Raw genomic sequence first — 25,574 nt, 5'->3', positions numbered from 1 at the left:
TATGTACTGATCTCATAAATTGTTACCCTTTGTAAAATGTGCTGTGTATGAAGGCTGTGAAATCAGTCACTGAAGAAAAATGCCCAAGCTTTCTTGTTCATGAAAAAAAAGAAGCTAACAACGGACAATGTTAGAAGTCAGATGTTCTCCTAATGACAAAGTGAGATGATAATTTTGCCAGTTTTCCTTTTTTGGGGGGTTACCTTTTTGTTGTTCTTATTATGTACCACATCGACACAATGCATAACCTTCTAGAAGGGGTGGATGAGCACAACCAAGTTATTTTTCATCAATCAGGAAAAGGCTTCCTTAATTGATATTATCCAAACCCTTTGACACATAGTAACAATTAACTCCAGAGACAAGCCTATCTCTTTGCATCAAACTCCACTGAAAAGGTTAACAGGCAGCCCTTTTTCCCTCGCCCCCCGTTACTGCACCTGTGGATGTATGCAGTGGCTATGCTAGGGATGATGAAGCACATGACCATGATGCCGATCCCGGGCAGAATCTCGAACCACATTGCACTGAGGTTGCCAGGACTGAACCCTTCCTTCCTGTCCTCCTAGAGGAAACCCGGCCTCAGTTTTGTCAATTTTCTGATTTATTTTAAGCTTCCTAATGTACCCAGTGCTGTCTATGTGTTTTTAGTTCCAGAATTAGATCTGTTGTAAAGATATAATTTAAAAATGGTTTACTATGGACATTTTTAAACCAATACTAAAGCGAAGGGAATAATATAATGAACTCCCCTACCAATCACCCAGCTTCAACAACTACCAACTCAGCCAATCTTGTTCAGCTAGACCCTTACCCATTCCTCGGCTCCCCATATTTTCCCCTGCATGTTCTTTTGAAGTAAATCTCAGACATGAAATCATGATACATAATTTTTTATTGTTATAATGCTTTGGTTGGACAACCTTACAGTTTCATTGCTTAGACTTTCTATATTCTCTATCACATATATATTTTCATGGTACTATAGGCATATATTGGTAACTTTATCCTTTTTTTTAGTTAAGGTAAAATTCACATAATACAAAGTTAACCGTTTTAGTTTTCAATTCAGTGGCATTTAGTACATTCCCGATGTTCATTTTTTTGTTTGTTTGTTTTTATTTGCTATGTCCTTTGGATTCAGGGAATACTATATAAAACCGATGATTGCGAATGGAGTTACCAACTTTCAAGATGAAGTAGAGGATCTAAGAAATTTGATTTGAAGTATATATAATGAAAACAAATTTTTTTTCTATAGAGCATTTCTTTTGACTTTTCTCCCGTTCATTTTAATGTAGGGTTAAATAGTTTTCGAAATTCATTTTGTATATACACTTAACAGTTCATCTTAAGCAGGCCACTGTTTGCTGGGCAGCGGGTGATAAATACAAAAGTAGCTAAATTCGTACATGCAAGGAGAAGAAACACACTGCAGAAGACAGAGTAATGGGTCCCAGAACTGTGTTGATGGTTTTGAACAACTTAAAAGTTTTCAGGCCCACTAGACAATTTAGGCAGCATTTTGGAAGCCCATCAATTATTACATTTCGTGAAACTCTGTAAATATTTCTGGAAGGAGTAAATTATTGGTGCAGCATTTTAATCTCTGAGATAGCAGGGTAGGAGAAAAATGAGGCTTCAGATGAGTTTTATGGCATGTGTTATGAGTGGGTGATGTTTATTTTGCAACAATTCTCTAGAAAAATGTTGGATGGTGTTCAATGTTTATACTAATATTTGGCTTTAAGAGTCATTTTTTGCCCTGATTTTTCCATTGGGTCACTATTGAAATGTCGAGTAATACATCCCTCAGGTATTTAAATTAAAATCAGAAAATCTCTAATGCTATTTGTATTTTTAAGATTCTAAGTGGGGAGGAGAATACGAGCCTGTGTTCTGGGTGGATATTAAGAAAGTTGACCTTTTAAGACATTTATTTCTCTAACATTGTTTTCTTTTAGAAAGGTGCCTCATAGATTTATTTAGTGAGCTCAAGGTACTGTAAAAGAAACTGACCTTCATAGAAATGTATCTTTATTTTATGCCTTTAAATTTATTTCTCATCGTTGTTGATAAGTATATGTACAACTTTGTCAAAGTTATAACCAATTTGTACATTCCATGTTGTGCTCTGCTTTTTCTGTTTAATATTGCATTAATTAAGTTCATATCAGTAAATATGATGTTTCCATGTACAAGGGGTCCAAACCTGCCTGAATGGCCTGCTGTCATATTTCTGTATTACCATCAGTTATAAGCCTGTTGGACCCATAGGCTTCTATATTTCAATTTGTATGAATTATGTATTCAGAAGATCATGTAGAGATTGTTTCCAAGTGTTAATTAACATCAATTTATAAAGAAGATAGATTAATTGATAGGAATTGTATAAGGACAAACTTTCTGGGTACATCAAGGGATCATTTGAGCCTTGGTCAATATCATAAGTGAAAAATCCTCAGTTCACATGAATCTTAATATTCTATTATAACTTCTGCCAGATGCTTTTGTTATGTTAAAAAATGGAAATAATCATGGGATGTAATGAAAGGAATTGGATATACCAGTCAGACACTCCTAGTGTGTGTCCTAGCTCATCCCTTGGAGAGCTGTGTAATGTACAAGCCACTTAACTTTTCTGAGTCTAGTTTCTTTTTTGCATGCAGGGGATAATCTAGTGACACCAAGGGGTACCTCTGCCCACCCTCCCCCCACCCCACTTAGTGGATGCTTCAGCTTTTCTTTGGCTTCTTGAATTTAAGGACTGTGCCCCTGGATGATTTTGGGCGGGAGGTCACGTTCCATCAGAGAGCTAGTAGGGCCCTGTAGCTCTCTGTTCCCACAGAGCAGAGTGGACTTCGCTGGTCAGTTCTAGCCCTTCTCCCCTTCACATCTTATACTCTACCCACAGCTTGTACCTTCTGATTCTGACACAGCCAGACTGTCTTATTCCAACTTGGGACCTTCTTCCCCAACTGTTTGCTGGGCTGGCTCCTTTTCTTCTGGGTCTCAGCTCAGCAGTCCCTTCCTGAGACAGACCTTCCCTGACCACCCTGCTAACAGTGGCCCTGCGTCCCTGCCTCTCATCATGTCCCAGCACGGACTTTGGGCTTCACTGTCCATAATTCACCTTGTGCTGTTGGCGTACCACTTGTTGTCTCTCTCCCCACCATAGATGGTTGTATGAAGACAGGGGTCCTGTCTGTCCTCTTCACCCTGTTTCCCCAGGGCCAGTGTGCTCCCTACACCTCTGTTGTTGGCCGTGAAGTTAATTTGGCAGTTAAAAGGAAATTTAGGTCCCAGGTTCTCGACATTTCTTTTTTACTTTTGTCTTAAATTTCTCGCACTTGTTTTTGTTCTGTAGAATGTTGTATTCTTCCCCTTTTTACTTCAGGGTGGTTAGTATGATGGTGGTGGAGGCTGGGAGGGGGCAGGTTGGTCTTTCCAGGGCCCTTTGAGAGGCCAGCTGGCCTCATTTTGAGTTGTTGGGCACACACTAATCTAGAACACTTGGATATTTCCTTTTGAAAACCATTTCTATTTGTGCTCCTTCTTTTGTGATTGTCTCAGCGATTACATTAGGTTTTATACTGGTGTGAACAAAGAAGGCTCAGTCTGACCCAATTCTTTCACACTCAAGTTTTCATGGAAACTCAGAGTTGGAAGCTTTCATTTACTGGATCTTCTTCCTTATGCTGAGAAAATACTCATGTGTCCAGAACAAAAATATTAATGTTGGAACATAGTTTGTAAATACTTATAGTTATTTTTTTAAAGAAATATTTCCTATTTAAAAAAAAGTTTAGAGTAAGAGAGAACAGGGGAGATGGGCAGAGGGGGAGAGAGAGAGAGAGTGAGAGAGAGAGAGAGAGAGAGAGAGAGAGAGAGAGAGAGAGAGAATCCCTTGGGACTCAATCCCATGACCTGGGATCACAATCTGAACCAAAATCAAGAGTCAGGCACTCGACCACTGAGCCACCCAGGCGCCCCATATTTATAGCTGTTTTTGACTATGAATAGAATGAAGCCAGGGTGTGTGTGCATGTGCATGCATTTGTATGTGCACATCATTCCAGGTTGTATATTTTCTATCAAGAAGAAACATTTCCTTTATGTATGTATGTATGTATGTATGTGTGTATTTATGTTTATTTATTTTTGAGAAAGAGAGAGAGACAGAGACAGAGTGTGAGTGGGGAGGGGCAGGGAGAAAGGGAGACACAGAATCCCAAGCAGGCTCCAGCCTCTGAGCTGTCAGCACAGAACCCAATGGGGGGCTCAAACTTACGAACTCTGAGATCATTATCTGAGCCGAAGTCAGATGTTTAACCCCAGGCACCCCCAAACATTTCCATTAAAAAAATTTTTTTTTAATGTTTATTTATTTTTTGAGAGAGAGAGAGATAGAGTGCAAGCAGAGGAAGAGCAGATAGAGAGGGAGACACAGAATCCGAAATAGGCTCCAGGCTCTGAGCTGTCAGCACAGAGCCGATGTGGGGCTCGAACTCACGAACTGTGAGATCATGACCTGAGCTGAAGTCACATGCTTAACCGACTGAGCCACCCAGGCGCCCCAAACATTTCCATTTTTAAAGAATGTTCTTATTTCTTCTAGGTATCTCCTTTTTCATTCAAATAAAATGTTTTACAAATTTTTAGAAATTATAAACTCACAGCTGGAAATGACCTAAAAGTCTTGTCTCGGCACCTCAGTTAAAAAATGGAATTGCCCTACTAAGATGTTTTTCTTTGGTGGTGCATTTGGTAAGAATTGCTACCGTGAAAGTCCAGCCAGAGTTTTGGCCTGTAATTTTGGTTTTGATTTGGATTTGAATTTTGATTTGAACTATTGTTATTTATTTATTTTTTTAATTAAAAAAAATTTTTATGTTTATTTTTGAGAGAGAGAGAGACAGAGAGTAAGTGGCATAGGGGCAGAGAGGCAGGGAGACATAGAATCTGAAGCAAGCTCCAGGCTCTGAGCTGTCAGCACAGAGCTCGATGTGGGCCTCGAACCCACAAGACCGCAAGATCATGATTCGACCTGAAGTCGGATGCTTAACCGAATCAGCCATCCAGGCGCTCCATATTGTTTTTTTTTTCCCATGCAGTTTGGAAGAGATGGGATGAATATGACCTTAAAGCTGATAAAAAGACAGCTTTATTCTTTAGCATCAAGAATGAAAGTACTTCCCTGGTAATGTTCTTCGGTCACATATGTGGTTTATTCCCAGCTATGAGCCATGTGGATTTGCACCCTAGATGGACAATAGAAGAGGTTAATAAACTGGCTATTTTAAAAAATGATCCGTCAGTTCCCCTTCTAACTTCAATATTATGGAATTTAGGGTAAAACTTCATTACCCAAAAAGAGACTCAAAACTGGTTTCAGTAAGATATATAGACATTCTGCCCCTCTCATCTAGTGGTCCAAATAGGCTAGGCTGGCAAGGTGGTTCTGTTCCACAAAGCCATTTGGGGATCCAGGTTCTTTCCATTTTATTGTGCCTTGAAGGGAGAGTCATGGATCACACAGATCCTTGGTCAAGAGATTGAGAAATTAGCCCACCAGATAGTTAGATACTTGTAGGTAGGGGTGCCTGGGTGACTCCATCGGTTAAGCATTTGACTCTTAATCTCAGCTCATCTTGATCTCAGGGTCATGAGTTTAAGCCCCGTGTAGGGCTCTGCACTGGATGTGGGGCCTACATAAAAAAAAAAAAAAAAAAAGAAAAGAAAAGAAAAGAAATACTTGTAGGTACGTTAGCTGCAAGATGGACGGTGGTCCTTTCATTCTGATGACATAGAGACCAGGAGGGATCAGAATACCTGTGTACACTTTAGGAATCTGTACATTTATAAAATGAGCTCTGAATTTGTACATTCTGGTTCTTTCACATATATTTCCTAGCGGTCAAAAATTTGGAATAAGCCTTGGTTTGAGAGTTCAAGAAACCTGCATTTTAATGCTGACACGTTACCACTAATTATCTGTGACCTTGGGGAAATCTCATGGTTTCTGTGACTGAAAAATGAGGCACTTACATCAGAACGTTCTTTTTAAGAGTCTTTTAACTCTCATTTTGTAGATTTCCAGAATCCTCTTTAGTTACCCGGAGGGCGTTTTAACTTTAGATGGACATTTTCAGCAGGCCATTAGAAGCTCCCTGTGGATAAATGCTATGATTATTTCCCTCTTGTTTTTTTTTTTTCTAAGGTATAAAATGGATGGCTGTTCTCCCTCTTCGGAATACTTAATAATAATCTGCTGCACATATATAATGCTTAAGAGTTTATATCTTTAGTCATGTGATTTGCATGGCAGGTAGTTTTCCTATTTGATAGATAAGGGACCCGTGGCTCAGGAGTTAACGGACTTGTCCAGTTCACAAACACAGGAACTATTTTTAGAAAGAACCAGGGACGGTGACTCCTAGTCTAGTGCTCCTCTCATTATACCATTCCATCACCTCCTCCGTTAGCACATTCCTGGGTACTTCTCTCTGGCAGAAGTGTGTGTGTGTGTGTGTGTGTGTGTGTGTGTGTGTGTGTAATTCAAATTAATTATTTTCTTATTTGTGACTGCCCAGTTCTTCTTTAAGTTCCACAGTGGCAGGAGGTTCAGCAAGTTTATCCTTGATTGAAAAGAGCCAGAGGCAGAACTGAACAAGGTAACAGGAGGTTGGCTTGGAGTCTTAGTCCTGCTACAGCCAACCAGTGAGCGGCCAAGGAAATGATCTGATCCATTTTCTCACATGTACAATGGGGATGCACCCACCTCTCAGGCTTGTAGACGGGGATGCATGTTGAATCTGTAACATGTAAAACAAGATCTAAGGCTAAGCAACCACCTTATAAATCATTTTCAGCAGCCACTGAGAAAATCTTTGAGAGGAGATTTGGTCTGTTGGTTGGCTGTGTCGTTAGGGAACCTATGGCGGCAAGGTATGGACTTAGGCATCATGAAAGCCCCCCGGGCTGGCTTTGGGCTTCTCTGCGACCACAGTGGGTTTAGTCTGCTGGCAACCGAGCTCTCATTTTTCTGCTCTGATTGGCTGCTCCCCAAAACTGTGAATTGGGTGAGAACCTGGCATCCTCACAAACTGGAAGCACTTTGGGTGGCCTGTCTCTGGGCAGAATCAAGGCCCGGCGACTCCTTGCTTTGCAGAGTGGCCTCAGCCATATGGGTGTGCTCTCTATAGCAGGTTTGGTTTGGCAGAGACAGGTAATCACCAAAGCTTTGGGGGACCTTCCTGCCAAGTCAATTATTACAATGAAAGTGAGCCTCAGGCCAAATTCTGCTGTACACACAAACACTTATTAGCCAACAGACGAAACAAGTGTTCATGCACTCTGTTCTGTGAGTGTAAAGGGTAGAGGGCTAAGATTTTTATTGAGCTTACAGAGCAGTGTGAACAATTTTTTACCTCTAATTTTAGTTGCACCCATTCGTCTTGAAAACCATTGCTGATTCCCTGAAATCCTATGGAGCAAGCAGACAGAGCTCAGTTGATTGGATCTGCTGCAGTAAGGGAGGTGTTCTCAGAAGGGGTGAATCAAGAGAGCATGTTTGTAGGGTTGAGGACCCCTGCTGGGGGATTGTAAGGTGAGCTTTTTGAGATAGGGAATTGATAGGGTTTGAGCAGAGCTTATCACATAATAGCTTTGGATTGGTGGGTGAATGGGGGGGAGGGCCTGGAAGCAAGATGTGATGAATAACCTGTTAGTTTTGCTCAACTCTTTTAGTTGGTTCCCAGTCTTACATTTGAGGAACAAGTATATCCTGGGGCAAGTAGCTAAGTTATCTTGCTTGTTTTCAGTGTTGTTTAATATAGAGTCAGAAAAGTATGGCCAATCCCAGAATTGATTAACGTTGGGACAGGAAATATGTTGGTTTTAGATCTCACCACGAATTTCATGGAGAACCCATTTTTATCATCCATTGTGCTAATTAAACAAGCCAACGGTTCCATCCACTGAACAAAACTCATTTCCATAATCACTCTGCTAATTTAACAAAGTTGCTCAGATGCTGTTGAGAAATGAAGGCAAAGGAAGCTTCTGGAGTGTGGCCTTTCTCATAAATGCTAGCTGACTGTCCTGGAATTTGAATTCCTGACTGCCCTTAGGGTGTCGCTTGTTCCAACTGATATGTACATAGTATCCCACTGTCTGTGCCGAAGTATTTCGAAGTGCATTGCAGACACACTGTGGTGGTAGCTGAGTGTCTGGGTTACAGACTAACAGACTAGAGGGATCTATTTCTGATATGACTACAAGAGAACTGCAGGAACAAAGAGTGATTTGGGGCAAGAGGGGAGACCCTTTTGAGTTGGCGAGCATCTTGAAACAGATACATTGTCATGGGGAAAGTTATGATGTGTGGAGTGCCACTGTGTGTGTGTGTGTGTGTGTGTGTGTGTGTGTGTTTAAGCCTGGGGGATCTATACATATGTGTTTGTTGTCACTTGGGAAATTTTTGAAATGATATGCAAGAAAGCATTTACAGAAGGCACTTCTGTTGAGTGCAGTGGGAAGGGGAATGGGGGAGCCTGACTTTCCACTTTATATTTGGAGAGGACATGCATTATATTGTGCAACCAAGAGGCTGTTTTGGTTTCCTTGTTTTGTTTGGGTTTGGTGGCCAGTATCTCTGTATCAGAGCTCTCTTTTTGGGTTTTGTTTATTTGCCTTTGTATGAATCTCAGTGGGAGGCAGGGCCATGCCTCAAGTGATGGAAGCTTCCGAGGCCAGATGCTAACACTTCTGGACGCCGGCAGCCAGGATGTGAGCTCCTTGACCTCCACTCAGGAAGCTCCTGCCCAGGACTCTGAAGCTAGAGCTGTTGATGCGGAACAGCTCAGGCAGTGTCCAAGGCTGGCAACCGAGGCTCTGGTTTTCCTGGGGCACGACCTTGGTAGAGGTCCCAGTTCCCAGCTTCCCTTGGCTCCTTCCCAGGTTTCTGAGCCTGGTTCCTGGGGATTCTGTGAGCTACCTGATAGCCCTGCAAGAAATTCCTCTTCTGCTTAAACAGCCTGAGTTGGTTTCCATTATTCATAATATAATTAAGAAATATGCTGTAGGACCGTGATTTTTTTTCTTCTATGAATGTTACTTTCATAACAATTTAAAAAACTAATCCAAAAATAAATTAAAGGGATTCACTTTAAATGTTCGGCCATTTATGGTACTTCCACTGAAGAATAAGGAATGCAGTGAGTAATCAAATTAGATTCGTTAATGGTGAGTGCTTGATGTTGGATGTCAGGGCTGGGGTGGTGGCACAACTGGGTCTTACTAAATGTAATTTCTTTTTTTTTTAAGATTATTTATTTATTTTGAGAGAGACAGAACACAAGTGGGGGAGGGGCAGAGAGAGAGGAGGGCAGAAGATCCAAAGCAGGTTCCGTGGTGACAGCACAGAGCCCGATGCAGGGCTCCAACTCACGAACCATGAGATCATGACCTGAGGCAAAGTCAGCTGCTTAACCTACTTAGCTGCCCAGGTGCCCCTCTAGCTCCAATTTCTTATTGAGGATAGTAGAGGGTTGCCTTGGGAAGTTCTTACTTATTTATTTAAAAAGATTTTTAAGATTATTTATTTATTTTGAGAGAGAGAGCATGAGCAGGGTAGGGGCAAAAAGAGGTGGGAGAGACAGAGAATCCCAAGCAGGTTCTGCACTGTCAGCACAGGTCCCTGTGGGGGGTTTGATCTCACAAATGGTGAGATCATGACCTGAGCCAAAATCACGAGTTGGACAGTTAACCAACTGAGCCACCGAGGCACCCTGTGAAGTTCTTTAATGAAGAAAACAGAATAATTTATAAACAGACATTGTCTTTTAGCAAGTATTCTGTAAGTTTTTTTTAATGTTTATTTTATTTTTGAGACAGAGAGAAACAGAGCATGAGTGGGGGAGGGGCAGAAAGAGAGGGAGACACAGAATCCGAAGCAGGCTCCAGGCTCTGAGCTGTCAGCACAGAGCCCGATGTGGGGCTTGGACCCACCAACTGTGAGATCATGACCTGAGCCAAAGTCAGACGCTTAACCAACTGAGCCACCCAGGCGCCCCATTCTGTAAGTTGATGGAGACAAAAGAGTATAGATTTGAGTCAGACCTGGACCTGATTGGGGTCCCCTAATTAGCTGCATAATTTAGGGCATAGTAAATAAATCACCTCGTTCAGACTGTCTCATATTTATTTTATGTCTATATCTACAAAATATATTTATTTATATTTATAAAGTTATAAATTTAAATACATGTAAAATATAAATTTAAATATATGTAAATATATTTATAAATTTATAAATTATATATCTATTAGCCAAACATATATGGCTAATATAAACACACTGTATATTTATCAAACATATATATGGCATATACAGGCACTACATATATATCAAACACACTACTGTGACATTGTGACATTTGCTTCTTTACTAAATGCCTTTTAAGAGGAAGAAAATCTTAACATCTTTTTAAAAATTTTATCTTAGAGAGAGTGGGGGAGAGGGGAAGAGGGAGGGAGAGAGAGAGAGAGAAAGAACCTTAAGCAGGCTCCACACTCAGCACAGAGCCCAATACAGAGCTCCACCCACGCTCAACTGACTGAGCCACCCAGGCGCCCCTAGAGAAGAAAATCTTAATTAATAAATTAATTATTTCATCTCCAATTTTAACTTTAATTAATTTTTTAAAATTTACACTCAAGTTAATTAGCATATAGTGCAACAATGATTTCAGGAGTAGATTCCTTACTGCCCCTTACCCATTGAGCCCATCCCCCCTCCCACAACCCCTCCAGTAACCCTCAGTTTGTTCTCCATACTTAAGAGTCTCTTATGTTTTGTCCCCCTCCCTGTTTTTCTATCATTTTTGCTTCCCTTCCCTTATGGTCATCTGTTTTGTATCTTAAAGTCTTCATATGCGTGAAGTCATAGGATATTTGTCTTTCTCTGACTAATTTCGCTTAGCATAATACCCTCCAGTTCCATCCATGTAGTTGCAAATGGCAAGATTTCATTCTTTTTGATTGCTGAGTAATACTCCATTGTATATATATACCACACCTTCTTCTTCTTTTTTTTTTTAAATATGAAATTTATTGTCAAATTGGTTTCCATACAATACCCAGTGCTCATCCCAACAGGTGCCCTCCTCAGTACCCATCACCCACCCTCACCTCCCCCCCACGCGCGCCCCCTCAACCCTCAGTTTATTCTCAGTTTTTAAGAGTCTCTTATGTTTTGGCTCCCTCCCTCTCTAACCTCTTTTTTTTTTTTCCTTCCCCTCCCCCATGGTCTTCTGTTAAGTTTCTCAGGATCCACATAAGAGAGAAAACATATGGTATCTGTCTTTCTCTGCCTGACTTATTTCACTTAGCATAACACTCTCCAGTTCCATCCACGTCGCTACAAAAGGCCATATTTCATTCTTTCTCATTGCTACGTAGTATTCCACTGTGTATATAAACCACAATTTCTTTATCCATTCATCAGGCTCTTTCCATAATTTGGCTATTGTTGAAAGTGCTGCTATAAACATTGGGGTACAAGTGCCCCTATGCATCAGCACTCCTGTATCCCTTGGTTAAATTCCTAGCAGTGCTATTGCTGGGTCATAGGGTAGATGTATTTTTAATTTTTTGAGGAACCTCCACACTGTTTTCCAGAGTGGCTACACCAGTTTGCATTCCCACCAACAGTGCAAGAGGGTTCCCGTTTCTCCACATCCTCTCCAGCATCTATAGTCTCCTGATTTGTTCATTTTGGCCACTCTGACTGGCATGAGGTGTATACCACATCTTCTTTATCCATTCATCCATCGATGGACATTTGGGCCCTTTCCATACTTTGGCTATTGTTGATAGTGCTGCTGTAAACATTGGGGTACATGTGTCCCTTCAAAATAGCACACCTGTATCCCTTGGATATATATTTATTTATATATAAATACCTAGTAGTACAATTGTTGTGTTGTAGGGTAGTTCTATTTTTACCTTTTTGAGGAACCTCCATACTGTTTTCCAGAGTGGCTGCACCAGTTTGCATTCCCACCAGCAGTGCAGAAGAGATCCTCTTTCTCCACATCCTTGTCAACATCTGTTGTTGCCTGAGTGGTTAACATTAACATTCTGATAGGTATGAGGTGGTATCTCATTGTGGTTTTGATTTGTATTTCCCTGATGATGAGCAATGTTAAGCATTTTTTCATGTGTTGGTTGGCCATCTGGATGTCTTCTTTGAGAAGTGCCTATTCATGTCTTTTGCCCATTTCTTCACTGGACTATTTGTTTTTTGGGTGTTGAGTTTGGTAAGTTCTTCATGGATTGTGGATACTAACTCTTTATCTGATATGTCATTTGCACATATCTTCTCCCATTCCATCAGTTGCCTTTTAGTTTTGCTGATCATTTCCTTTGCTGTGCAGAAGCTTTTTATTTTGATTAGGTCCCAATAGTTCATTTTTGCTTTTGTTTCCCTTGCCTCCGGAGACGTGTTGAGTAAGAAGTTGCTGCAACCAAGATCAAAGAGGTTTTTGCCTGCTTTCTCTTTGAGGATTTTGTTGGCTTCCTGTCTTACATTTAGGTCTTTCATCCATTTTGAGTTTATTTTTGTGTATGGTGTAAGAAAGTGGTCCAGGTACATCCTTTGGCATGTTGCTGTCCAGTTTTTCCCAGTACCACTTGCTGAAGAGAGTCTTTATTCCATTGGATATTCTTTCCTGCTTTGTCAAAGATTAGTTGGCCCTAAGTTTGTGGGTCCATTTCTGGGTTCTCTGTTCTGTTCCATTGATCTGAGTGTTTTTGTGCCAGAATCTTTTTTATTTATAAAAGGGGGAACTCATGAGCCTTCCTACACTTATTAAAAATAGTCAGTAGACCTCTGTGCATTTCTCTAAGCCCCCAAACCTGATCACACTCCCCAAATTACCCATTATAAATTTTCTGATTTTAGTGCAAACCTGATCACACTCCCCAAATTAGCCATTATAAACTCTTTCTGATTTTAGTGCCCTGGTGGTTGTCTCCATCCTAAAGGTGAGGGATTCATAACATGCTCTCCCATTTATCCTCTCCTATTTTTTTTTGAAATTTACTACTCCTCTCAATGACTTTACAATTTTAAATAATATTATAAACTTCTTAATTCATCAACTTTGAATAGTATCTTTTGACTCTTTTTTATAAGATGAAGAAATTAGCCCTTCAATCTAGTTCTATTCTCCTTATGATAGTAAAACCATTACTGTTATATTCTTAGTGTTTTAACATTTATATTTTGCTCTATATTATACCATTCAAATTTTGTCTATAAATTGTTTCTAAAATAGTGAAAACCAGCGATAGCATTTGGAGTATTTTCATTATGTGAATGTGATTGTAATAGGTTGTCAGAATTGGATTCTTTTTTTTCAGATTCACCTGGGGCTGCATTACAGCCAACATCTCCCACATTCCAGCGTTAGACTATCTAAGCAGGACTTGTAAAGCTTCTGGGTGAAAACCAGTTTTGCAACCCTTAGCTGATCTTCATCCCCCAGCCTATAAAAAGATTAGGGATTAAAGAGACAAATGTTTTGGAGAATGTTACCGAATTGCTGTGGCATTTTGAGTCCACCTCCGCAGGGGGGAGGGAATGAGTGCTTAAAGATAAGCACTTGGAGAACCTGATATGGGTCCTTTGGTCGACTGGACCGGTGTCAGGCACTTGCCTGGGGAATTTTAAAGGGTTGGTTGGAGTGCCTTGTGGCCTCAGAGTTAAAGACTGCTGGGAAATTCTTGTACTTTCCTATACCCAGCCCAAGCGGGGAGAGGCCTGGCCTGCACTGCTGGGTGCTCGAGTGGAGGGAACAGCAGGCTCAACAATCCGTGTCTCAGAGGAACCAAGAACACCATTTGGGAGAACGTCCTCTGTAAACACTGGCCGAATGTAGACATGAAGAGTCAAGTGAACTTTTGCTGCCGTTATCGTCTTTACCAACGGGGCCCAGTCTCCACCTTACTCCCTCCTCTTCAAAATGACAGAGCTGTGCCTGGCAGACCTCAGAAGTGGCCACAAGATTTCAGTCACTCCCTGCAATGATCAGCCTGATAAGAGCGAGAGAAGCTTAAATTTAAACATGAATTTCCAAGTTTTGACTGGGACATTTTATGGAAATGAGCAGGGGAGGGACAGAGGCGGGGTGGGGGGGGGGGAGGGAGAGAGAGAGAATCTCAAGCAGGTTCCATGCTTAGCACGGAGCCCAATACGGGGCTTGATCGATGACCCTGGCATCATGACCTGAGCCAAAACCAGAGTCGGAGGCTTAACTGACTGCACCACCAGGGGCGCCCCAGGAAAAGAGACTGTTTGTAACTTAAAGTGAATGGAGAACTTTTTGCACCTGATATTGACCAGAGAAGTCATGGGCCTGACCCCAGATTTCATCTAAGGGGTCTGGACAAACTAGCCCTACAAAGTGGGCTTGAACAACATTGAGGAAGAGACCAAAGTGGTTTTCTATTGACCCCCATGAACCTTGCTTGCTCGAGGGATTGGTGACATTATTTTTAGTAGCACCACCATGAATGATTGGGTGTAGGGAGACGAAATGTAACCCCATGTCCCTAAAAGGAGGACAGTTTTGGGAAGCCACGTCAAATCTATTATTCTTTCTTATTCTCTGTCATTTGCTTAGTATCATGCCACATTTCAGTTTGCTTCAGCTTTAGGCCATGACTTTGGTAGATAGGTTTATATTATTTCTGGAGTTTATTTTTTTTTTAAATATTTTTTAATGTTTATTTTTGAGAGAAAGAGAGAGAGAGATAGAGCATGAGCCGAGGTGGGGCAGAGAAGAGGGAGACAGAGAGTCTGAAGCAGGCTCCAGGCTCTGAGCCGTCAACACAGAGTGCGATGCAGGGCTTGAACCCACGAACCGCGAGATCATGACCTGAGCCTAACTCGGATGCTCAACCGACTGAGCCACCCAGGCACCCCTATTTCTGGAGTTTCTAAATGCCTTTTTTCTTTTTATTCTGACAAAGAAAGCCCCTAATATTGGAGATGATATAGCTGCTCTTTCTCCTCTTCTTCCTCCTCCTCCTCCTCCTCCTTCTTTTTCTTCTTTATTGAAATATATTTGACATACTATAACATTTACCCATGTAAAATGTACAAATAGTTGTTAGCATGTTCACAGATAGGCACAAACATCTTCAGCAACAATTCTAGAACATTTTCATCATCCCAGAAAAAAATCTAGGACCCATTAGGAGTCCCTCCCATTTCTTTCCAATACCCCCAGCCCTCAGAAACCACTAATGAACTGTCCCCATATATTTGCCTATTCTGGTTGTTTCAAATAAAAGGAATCATATAAGGGGCGCCTGGGTGGCTTAGTCGGTTAAGCGTCCAATTCTTGATTTTGGCTCAGGTCACGATTTCACAGTTTCCTGAGTTCGAGGTCCACGTTGTCAGTTCAGAGCCTGCTTGGGATTCTTCCTTTTCTCTCTACCCCTCTCCCACTTGTGCTATCTCTGTCTCTGTCAAATAAATAAACTTTAAAAAATGGAATCATATAACATGTGATCCTTTGTAACTGGCTTCTTTCACTTAGCATATTTTTTAGCAGAGTATTTTTAAGGGTCATCCATGTTATAACACGTATTAGCATGTTTTCCCACTTTTATTGTTGGATACTATTCCAGTGATGGATGTTAGTTAATACATTTTATTTGTCTATTCATCACTTGGTGAACATGCCCACTTTCTGGCTATCATGAATAATGCTGCTGTGAACATTAGCTTGCAAGTTTTTTTGTGGCCATGTTTTCATTTCTCTTGCCTATTTGCCTAGGATCGAATGGCTGAGTCATATGGTAACTCTGTGTTTAATATTTTGAGGGACTGTTTTCCAAAGCAGCTGTGTCATTTTACATTCCCATCAGTGGAGTGTCTGGGTTCCAGTTTCTTCGCATGTTTGTCCGCACTTTTACTGCCTTTTTAAAATTTTTTTTTCAACGTTTATTTATTTTTGGGACAGAGAGAGACAGAGCATGAATGGGGGAGGGGCAGAGAGAGAGGGAGACACAGAATCAGAAACAGGCTCCAGGCTCTGAGCCATCAGCCCAGAGCCCGACGCGGGGCTCGAACTCACGGACCGCGAGATCGTGACCTGGCTGAAGTCGGACGCTTAACCGACTGCGCCACCCAGGCGCCCCTTTACTGCCTTTTTGATTAGAGCCATTTTTATGTGATTAGAGCCACATTTTATGTGATGTGGTTCTCAGAGTGTTTTTGATTTGATGTTGAGAATCTTCCCATGTGCTTATTGACCATTTGAATGTCTTCTTTGGAGAAATGTCTATTTAAAAATTTTTAATTTTTAATGTTTATTTTTGAGACACACACACACACACACACACACACACACACAGAGTGAGTGGGGGAGGGGCAGAGTAATGGTGACACAGAATCCAAAGCAGGCTCCAGGCTCTGAGCTGTCAGCACAGAACCTGAGGTGGGGCTTGAACTCACAAACCGTGAGATCATGACCTGAACCGAAGTCGGACACTTAACTGACAGAGCCACCCAGACACCCTGAGAAATGTCTTATTTAGATTCTTTGCCCATTTTTGGATTAGGTTATTTGTCTTTTTATTGCAAGTCCCTTATCAGATATATGATTAGCAGTTTACTTTTTTGATGGTGTCCTTTGAAGCACAAAAATGTTTTCATTGTGATGATGTCCAGTTTACTTTGTCTTTAGTTGCAAAACAGTTGTATTTAAGAAGGCTGATCTAACCCAAGGTCATAAAGATTTACTTCTATATTTTCTTTAATTAATTAATTAATTAATTTTGTGAGACAGAGCACAAGCAGGGGAGTGGCAGAGAGAAGGAGAGACAGAATCCCAAGCAGGTGCCACACTGTCAGCTCAGAGCCGACGTGGGGCTCGAACTCATGAACTGTGAAATCATGACCTGAGCTGAGATCAAGAGTCAGATGCTTAACCGACTGAACCACCCATGGGCCCCACTTGTATATTTTCTTGTAAGAGTTTTATTGTTCTAGCTCATGCTTGGGTCTGTGGTCCATTTTGAATTAATTTTTGCATATGGTGTGAGGCAGTGGTCCAACCAAGTTCATTCTTGTGCATGCGGGTGTCTAGTTGTCCTAACATCATTTATTGAAAAGACTGTTCTTTCCTCACTGAATTGTTTTGGAGCACTTGTTGAAAATCAGCTGAGTCTGACCGTGAGATTTCTTCATCTGGCTTTTTAATCACACTCCCCATTAGTTATGCCCCATTAGTTACTTTTTCCTTTGGACATTTCTAAGACTCCTGACTTCTTGTTCCAGTTTGGACCTAATTGTTTTCTAGGCTTGCTACTCAGATGTCATCTGAATATTTCTTTTCTTTGTATTCTTGGATGACAGCCACTGTTTCTGAGACCTCGTGCCTCATGCATTTTTCCCCCCTTGAATCCCTTTTTCATTTTACCAGAGAACATGATCAACTAAAACTTTTCAGAAATGATGTGAGGGAAGAGGGGAGCTCTCTTAGGGTTTAAATGTCTTGTTGTGTCTTTGTTTTGCCCTCCCACTTGAATGATGGTTTGGCTGGATAGAGAATTCTAGGGTCAAAAAGTTTTCTATCCAGAATTTGAAGGTATTGCTTAATGAGACTTCTGTCACTGATGAGAAGCTTGATGCTGACTGATTCTTGTTCCTTAGTAAGCAGCCTCTTTTTTTTTTCCTCCTGTCTGGAAGCTTTTAGAATCTTTTTTTTTTTTTTTTACCTTGGTATTGATAAAACTTAATTTTCAAGAAGATAAAATCACAACTCCTGGGAAATCGTACAGTGTACATGTGTCATTAATGAGGGAAAACTGTTTCAAGGAACATTTGAGAAGTGTTTATAGATGATGCTAGGAGCTGACTGCCAGGATGGACAGGAAACTGGTGGATGTCCAGCAGGGCTCTATATGGCAACTTTAGAGGTTTTCTGTTCCATTGGACAGAAATCACCTCTACTGAAAAAAAATCTGCAATGCCAACTGTGCCTTTACAGAATTGTAAAGTAGTCAAACAGGCAGATAACTAAATGGAATACTCAGTAATCTCCTTTGCTTTTTTCCAAGTTTCAGATAATTAAAAAAATTTTTTTAATTTTTTTTTAATTTTTGAGAGAGAGAGAGAGAGAGAGAGAGCGCGAGCGAGCACGGGAGGGGCAGAGAGAGAAGGAGACACAGAATCCGAAGCAGGCTCCAGCCTCCAAGCTGGGAGCACAGAGCTTGACGTGGGGCTCAAACCCAGAAACCGCAAGATCGTGATCTGAGCTGAAGTCAGATGCTCAACCAACTGAGCCACCCAGGCGCCTCTCAGATAATTTTTTTGACGGTCTTCTGAAATTACATGAGGATGTGTCTAGCTGTGGGTCTCCTCTCCCTTCATCCTTTTTTGAGTACATTTACTCCCTGAGGCTTTGAGGTCTTTTACTGAGAAGACATGTACCTTTCTCCAACACTGAGAAATTTTCTTTATTGTTTCTTTGATTATTTTCTTCCCTCCATTTGCTCTTTCTTCCTAGAATATCTAATAGGCAGATGTTGGACCCCTGGAATTTTTGCTTTTTTGTTTCTTAATTTTTTAAAGCCTTAGATTTCTGGTACTTCACTCCTATGTATGTTATGAGGCATCTCCTAAAAATAAGGCATTCTTCTACCATCCAGTAATAACATTATCACAACTAAGAAAGTTATTGGGAATTTCTTAATGTGATGTGATATTTAGCCCATTTTAACATTTCCCCCATTACTCCAAAATTTTGTGTAACTTTTTCTGAATCAAAGCTTAACCGAAGTGTGGTGGTGTGTGTATATTTCCATATGTGTAAGTAAGCAGTTTGGTGTGCTATCAAAAAGTAAGCCTGTGTAGACTAGCTCTTCTTTTTAGTTGTTGTAAAATCCAGTACCCAATCAAGGTTCAGTCATTTCATTTGATTATTCTGTCTCTTTAGTCTTTCATGTTCTAGAACACCCTTCGTGCTCCTTTCCCCCGCTTTGTCCCCAGGAATTGACTTTGTGAAGACATGAGTCCATTGGTTTATTTCTTCCTTTCCTCCTCCTCCTTTATCTTTGCCCCTTCCCCATTTCCTTCATTCTTCTTTTGATATGGGAAGTTTCAAATATGTTCCTAATCTGAGAGAAAAACAATAGCTCCCCTAGCACCTACAGCCCAGCTATCATAATCATTGGCCCATGTTCAGACTTGCCTCATCTATACCCCTTACCACTTCTCTTCTCTTTCTCTTGCCATCGGATTGTGTTGAAATCAATAACAGCCTTCAGAACATTTCGTCCTCAAATATTTCAGTATGTATTTATAAATGATACAGCCGGGGGGCGCCTGGGTGGCGCAGTCGGTTAAGCGTCCGACTTCAGCCAGGTCACGATCTCGCGGTCCGTGAGTTCGAGCCCCGCGTCAGGCTCTGGGCTGATGGCTCAGAGCCTGGAGCCTGTTTCCGATTCTGTGTCTCCCTCTCTCTCTCTGCCCCTCCCCCGTTCATGCTCTGTCTCTCTCTGTCCCAAAAATAAATAAACGTTGAAAAAAAAATTAAAAAAAAAAAAATAAATAAATGATACAGCCGGTAGCTCAGCAAGGACTGTTGGCTAGAGCGTAGACGTGTGGCATTCCCACATACCAGCTACCCAGCATGGTGTCTGGGTTCTGAGAGGGACTATCTCAGGTGGGTGTTTCAAGGGCCCAGGGGTTGGGGTGGGGTGTCCAGGCTTCCTAGGATCCAACCTTGAATGTCTGCTACATTCTGTTGGCACACAAGATCCTAAGGCCAGCTTAGAATCAAGAGAAGGGAAATTGGGAGTTGCACTCTACCTCTTTTCCTTTTTTCTTTTGCAATTCTTAAAAATTGGGATAAAATGTACCCCAATTAAAATTTACCATTGTAGAGTATACAGTGGCATTAAGTATATTCACAATGCTGTGCGACCATCATTACTGAACTTGTTCATCATCTCAAACAGAAACTCTGTACCCATTCAACCATAGCTCCTCAATGCCCCCCTGGTAATTACCATTCTTCTTTCTGTCTCTGTGAATCGGACTACTCTAGGTGCCTCACTACAATACGTGTCCTTTTGTATCTGGCTTACTTCGCTTAGCATAGTGCTTTCCAGGTTCATTCATGTTGTAGCGTGTGTCAGTACTTGCTTCCTCTTTAAGACTGGATAATATTCCTCAGAGTGTATTAAACTCCACCTCTTGTGAGGAACAGCCTGGGGGTAAAGAGGAAGGACTTGATGGCGGCCGTCTGTGGAGACTGTTGATTCTGCAGAGCTTCTCGAGAGCTGAGATTTTCCCTGCTGCGGAGTCAAAAGGTCTGACTCTCCAACTTGCTGAACCTTGAGAAGCTGACAGCAGTGGAGAAGCAACTGGAAGCAGGGAAAGACCAAAATCAGAGAAGCACGGAGGAAAGCAGGAAAGAATAATGGAGTAAGGAATGTGGTGTCTCAAGAATCACAGATCTGCAAGTTCGTTTAAACCTCTCTGTGGCTTCTTGTATCTTCAGATCCAAATTTACTTCTGCCACCTAATTCCCAAGGGCCACAGCAAACCACATTCCTGCTCCTTTCACCTTGTTCAAATAGCCAATGTCATGTGTCATGTCATTTCTCCTGAGACTCTGATTAGGATATTTTCCTCCTGGTCCTTACCACATTCCAAGTGGGTACATGCTAATTTAGGTTGGTATCTCTAAGTTGTATTGGGGAATAATGGAGCTAAACACACTAAAGGCACCCCCTTCTCTGCTATGCCTGATTGCTAGGGTCATGAGGAAAGAGACTTTTCTGGGCAATGAGGGGTGATGTGTTGAAAAGGAGGCCTAGGAGACTGGGGGGCCAGTGTCTGCCAGGAACAGGGGAAAGGACCCCATGGTAAGGCAGAATTTCTTTTTCACAAGCAAGGAACCTCAAAAGTGCCCCTGAGATTTGTACATTTTCACTAGGAATTAACAGCTCTCAGTTACAAGTGCTTTTAGCTCACCTCGAAGCTATATCCCAAACTGATGACAATTTGTCTGACTGTGGTGCAGACAGGAGGAAGCCTTTCACTGCTATTGGAAAAGGAATTGGAAATAAATATTCCTGTATTTTAAACACTTTTTGAAAAGAAAATCTGGGGACAGCCATAACATGAATAAATCTGATACTTAAACATCCTTGAGAGAAAAGAGAGATGGCTGGTTCCATTCACAGCAACAGGCCTGTGTTTGGTCTGTTGGCAAAGAGAACCAGTCTGGACGTTGGTAATATATCTGCCAAGCTTCTGGAAGAAGTTTAAAGAGTGTCAAGGAAGTGAAGGCCTGGAGTAGGTTCTTTGGGGACCTAAAGATTAAAGGCACACACAGGCAAACCAAGTCAGTGCATGTGTGAGCTCCTGAAATAGGTTTAAAGCAAGAGTCTGGGCTTTCTGAGTGGCTGTGATTTGTTATGTTTTGTTGGTTGTCATGGTGCTGGGTGGTCAGTCTTAACATTCATTTTGCTTAAATGGTTCAGAAAAGTTTTAGTTTGGTGTCTTCAGTTTTTTTTTTTTTTTTTTCTCCCAGTGCCTGTGTGTTGTGTTCAGATAACTTTGCTCATGATTCTACATCTTTGTATTAAAATCCTTCTCCAGGGGCACCTGGGTGGCTCAGTCAGGTAAACATCTGACATTGGCTCAGATCATGATCTCTCAGTTCATGGGTTTGAGCCTTGTGTCGGACTCTGTGCTGACAGCTCAGAGCCTAGAGCCTGCTTCAGATTCTTTGTCTTCAGCCTCTCTCTCTGTCCCTCCCCTGCTTGTGCTCTGTCTCTGTCTCTCTCCAAAATTTAAAAAAAAAAATGCTCTCCAAACTGAATTAAAATGTTAAATATTAAGAGTTAACTGAATAGTTAACCAACTCCTATGACATTTGTCTTATTAACCAGTGACTAATCAGTGACTTGGAGCTTGGACTCCCTGTCTCTGAGAACATAAATGTCAAAATGTTGGTTCGATTCCCAGCTAAATCACACAATGTTCTTGTTTCAATTGGAAAATATAACTTAATTCTAAGGACTGGGTTCTTTGTTCTTCTACACACTCACTCATCACCCATATTCCTTCTTTATTTGAAATAATGGGACAGGAGTCCCAGCTTCTTTCCCCAGAAAGTGATAGTTCCCATCAGGAGCAATGGAGGTAGCCATTTTCACACAAGCAGTGGTAGTAAATCCAGTGTTTGTCTTTCAGAGCCTGTTCTGTATATGTTCCAGAATATTCATAAGAATGCATGATGCCTCCATGTAATATTTATCATAATGAATTGACTTTCTTTCCTTTGTTTATTAATTGATTGATGGATTCCTGCGTCCACTCATTCAGGATAATTTCAGACCACCTATGTTTTTGTGTCTTTGGTTCAGATTTGGTGCCCCACTGGAGAAAAGTGTGTTTTGGTCTTCATTTATCTTGAGCAGTATCAAAAGGCTATATGGGGGGAGCAGGGTGGAAGAAAGTGATTAAACAACTACCAGTGATAGTTTCTTGGGAAATGGAAAGATGAATAAAAGTGTGAATGGAAAGAATTCTGAGGCAATACTAGTATTTTTTAAATTGAAGTTTTTCGAGAACTTTCTCTTCATGAGGAAAGAATTTGGTGAGCTTTTGACATTTAAATAGAAGCATACGTACACCAGTTCACTAATCCCATTCATGAAGCTCCACCATCATGACCTCATCACCTCCCAGAGGCACCACCTCCCGACACCCAACACCTCAGAGTTAGGATTTTAACATATGTGTTTTTGGGGGACACAGACATTTAGACACAGCACTTGAGTTTTATTCCATTTGTGAGCTTCCTCTAATTCATTCCTCCATTCTCCTATTCTTGGACATTTGGGTTGTTTCCAGGTTTGGGCTGTTATGAACCAGTGCTGTGGCATTCCTGTACATGTCTTTTGGTGGACATATGCATTAATTTGTCTTGAGCACACACCTCAAAGTGAATTGCTGAGTCATAGGGCAGTAGATGTTGAATTTTGTTAGAGGTAGTAAATGCCAGTCGTTTCTCATAGTGGTTGTTCCAATGTCTAACTGCTTCGTAGACTCTCGGTCAGTCCTGTTTTCAGCCTCACTTCCTTTCATTGCTGCTGCCTATTTCTGAGTACTTGGAGAGTCTAAGGAGTGAATCTTGTGGTTTTGGCTCTCGCTGCTGTCATAGGATTTCGTTTTCTCAGGACCACTGAGTCCAGTTTGCATTGGCCCATTGGCTAGCCAGCTTTTAACATTTTCATGCTATTTTCCTGTTCTTTCTGTCCTTATGGATTTCTCCATTTAAGGTTTTTCTTTTACTGCTGTTTTAGTGGGTTTATCAGGAATTAGTAGAACTAAATGCTTATGTTCACTCCGCCATATTAAACCTATTCATTTTTAAACTATGCTACCTTCACATGATCACTGGAACTATTTATTTAAACACACGTAGATGGGTTTCAGTTGCATCTTGAGTTTGGAGCAGTAGGAAAGAAGCAGCAAAATGCAAGTCCTTGGACGGTAGGGAAAGGTCAGCCTATTTAGGGAATGAAATCTTCTACCAAAAAAGAGTACTCAATAATACCAAGCTGTGATAGGCATAATTATTTAATGATACTATGTTATGGGGATTATGAGAACTTTTTAGTAGGTAGGAACAGGCAAGTTGAAGGTGATGTTTCTTCTTGGTAGCCTTAGCATTCTTTTATTGGGTCACTTTTTTAAAATGTTTATTTTTTAGAGAGAGAGGGGATGGAAGATACAAAGTGGGCTCTGTGCTGACAGCAGAGAGCCTAATGCGGGACTTGAACCCACAAACGGGGAGATCAAGACCTGAGCAGAAGTCAGATGCTCAACTGACTGAGCCACCTAGACGCGCCTGTTGGGTCATTTAAATGAGACCTGGAATGAGCCGGGGGCACAATTGCAAAAGATCAGAGTGGAGGTGAATTCCAAATACTGAAATGAAAAACACAATGCCTTTGCATCAAGCTTCTGGTATATAAGTACCATAAAATACTCCTGGTTCAAGTTAGTTCAATAAAACCAAAAGTATAAAAAGTGTCACTCACATGGTCAGTCCCTATGAGAGGACCAGCTTTTTTGGATCTCGGATTTTGCATCTTACCCTTAAAAGCCACAGGGTGCCCGTCACAGAGGGCAAGTCCACCACTTTTTGGGTCCCACTGTCTTTCATGTCTAAAATACAAATTCTAAAAAGACATCTCTGCATTGACTCTGGGCTTTCCTGTTTTCTTGATGGTACATCCCAATGACGCATTGGTGTCAGTAGAAATTCAGGAACTGTAACCCATGGTGTGCACTTCACTGGGGAGGTGGCAATGAATTTGAGTCGAGAACAATAGGAGCTAAGCTTAAAGATCAGGAAAAAAATGAGGTCAAATGTAAGGAGAGATTTTATAGACATGTTGTGTCAGCCAAGGTCCTGGCAGGGCACAGATAACGCAATAAAATTATAACTTGAGAAGAGATTAATGAAGGGCTGTTCACAAAGGAAAGCACAAGGTGGACGGAACAGTGAAGCCAGGGCTGTCCCTACGCCTGACCAGAAAAGAGGTGGCTGGACTCTGGAATCTGGGATCATGTACAGAGAACCCCTTAAAAGAACCCATGGCTTTCCATTAAGGGTCACAGCCAGACTGAGGTGACAGAGAAGGAACCTGTAGAATACCCCATCCTCACTCTCTTCCCTCCCTCACATCTTCTGCGAGGGTGCCCCATTGGCTGAACTTAACTAGAGGCAAGAGGGCAAAGGAGCCCCAATGATACCCCATTGATACCCATTGATACTTTGTAGCTCAGCCTCCTCGGGAAGATCACAGGGTAGTGAAAAGTGGAGAAAGGATCTGGAAGGGCAAACAGGAGATATCTGGCACACATGTGTCAACGGTCAGCATGGGTGAGTTCTCTTAGGAACTATCTGCAGGCTGCAGGAAGAATTCTTTTTAGAGAAGTTTTGGAAACAGTGTACCTGCAGATTACTCTTTCTCTCTCTCTCTTAATGTTTATTCATTTATTTTGAGAGAGTGTGCAAGTAAGTGAGAGGCAGAAAGAGACTCCCAAGCAGGCTGTGGGCTGTTGGTGCAGAGCCTGGGATCATGACCTGAGTGGAAAGCGAGAGTTGGATGTTTAACCGACTGAGCCACCCAGGCGCCCCTACCTGCAGATCATTCTTACAATTAGAGTACTTCTTCCAGCTGCCATTAATTCAGGTATGTCATAAGTGTTAAGAACAAAGTGCAGGTACCAGACCTAGTGAAATTCATTTTGTAATAACAGGCTTCTCCCCTGAAGAGGAAATGCCCATTATTATTAACAATAAAACTGATTGCACAACATTTTGCAGCATACAGGGACTTTTATGTACATCATTTTGTGTGAGTCTGTATTTAATTTTGTGAGGTGGCTAGGAATATGGACCTGGGGGTGTGTGGATGGCTCAGTCAGGTGAGCCTCTGACTCTTGGTTTTAGCTTGGGTCA

The 25,574-nt window shown here is 41.5% G+C and overlaps 2 protein-coding genes across 2 annotated transcripts in view; one reads left to right on the top strand and one right to left on the bottom strand.

The window, feature by feature from the left end:
- The window catches only part of ENTREP1 (endosomal transmembrane epsin interactor 1), a 67,840-nt gene that overhangs the window by 10,977 nt on the left and 31,289 nt on the right, over positions 1-25,574 (top strand). The window lies entirely within an intron of this gene.
- On the bottom strand, positions 7-3,810 carry LOC121013658 (NADH dehydrogenase [ubiquinone] 1 alpha subcomplex subunit 1-like). Its single transcript, XM_040449398.1, is given in 2 exon segments — positions 7-420; positions 422-3,810. Coding segments are annotated over 2 exon segments (213 nt in total). The 5' UTR covers positions 524-3,810; the 3' UTR covers positions 7-309.

This window comes from Herpailurus yagouaroundi, unplaced genomic scaffold (genome assembly GCF_014898765.1).
Source record: "Herpailurus yagouaroundi ecotype Mexico unplaced genomic scaffold, PumYag 199, whole genome shotgun sequence".
NCBI lineage: Eukaryota > Metazoa > Chordata > Mammalia > Carnivora > Felidae > Herpailurus > Herpailurus yagouaroundi.
Note: the sequence above shows the minus strand (reverse complement) of the source record. Positions and strands in the feature narration are given on the sequence as shown.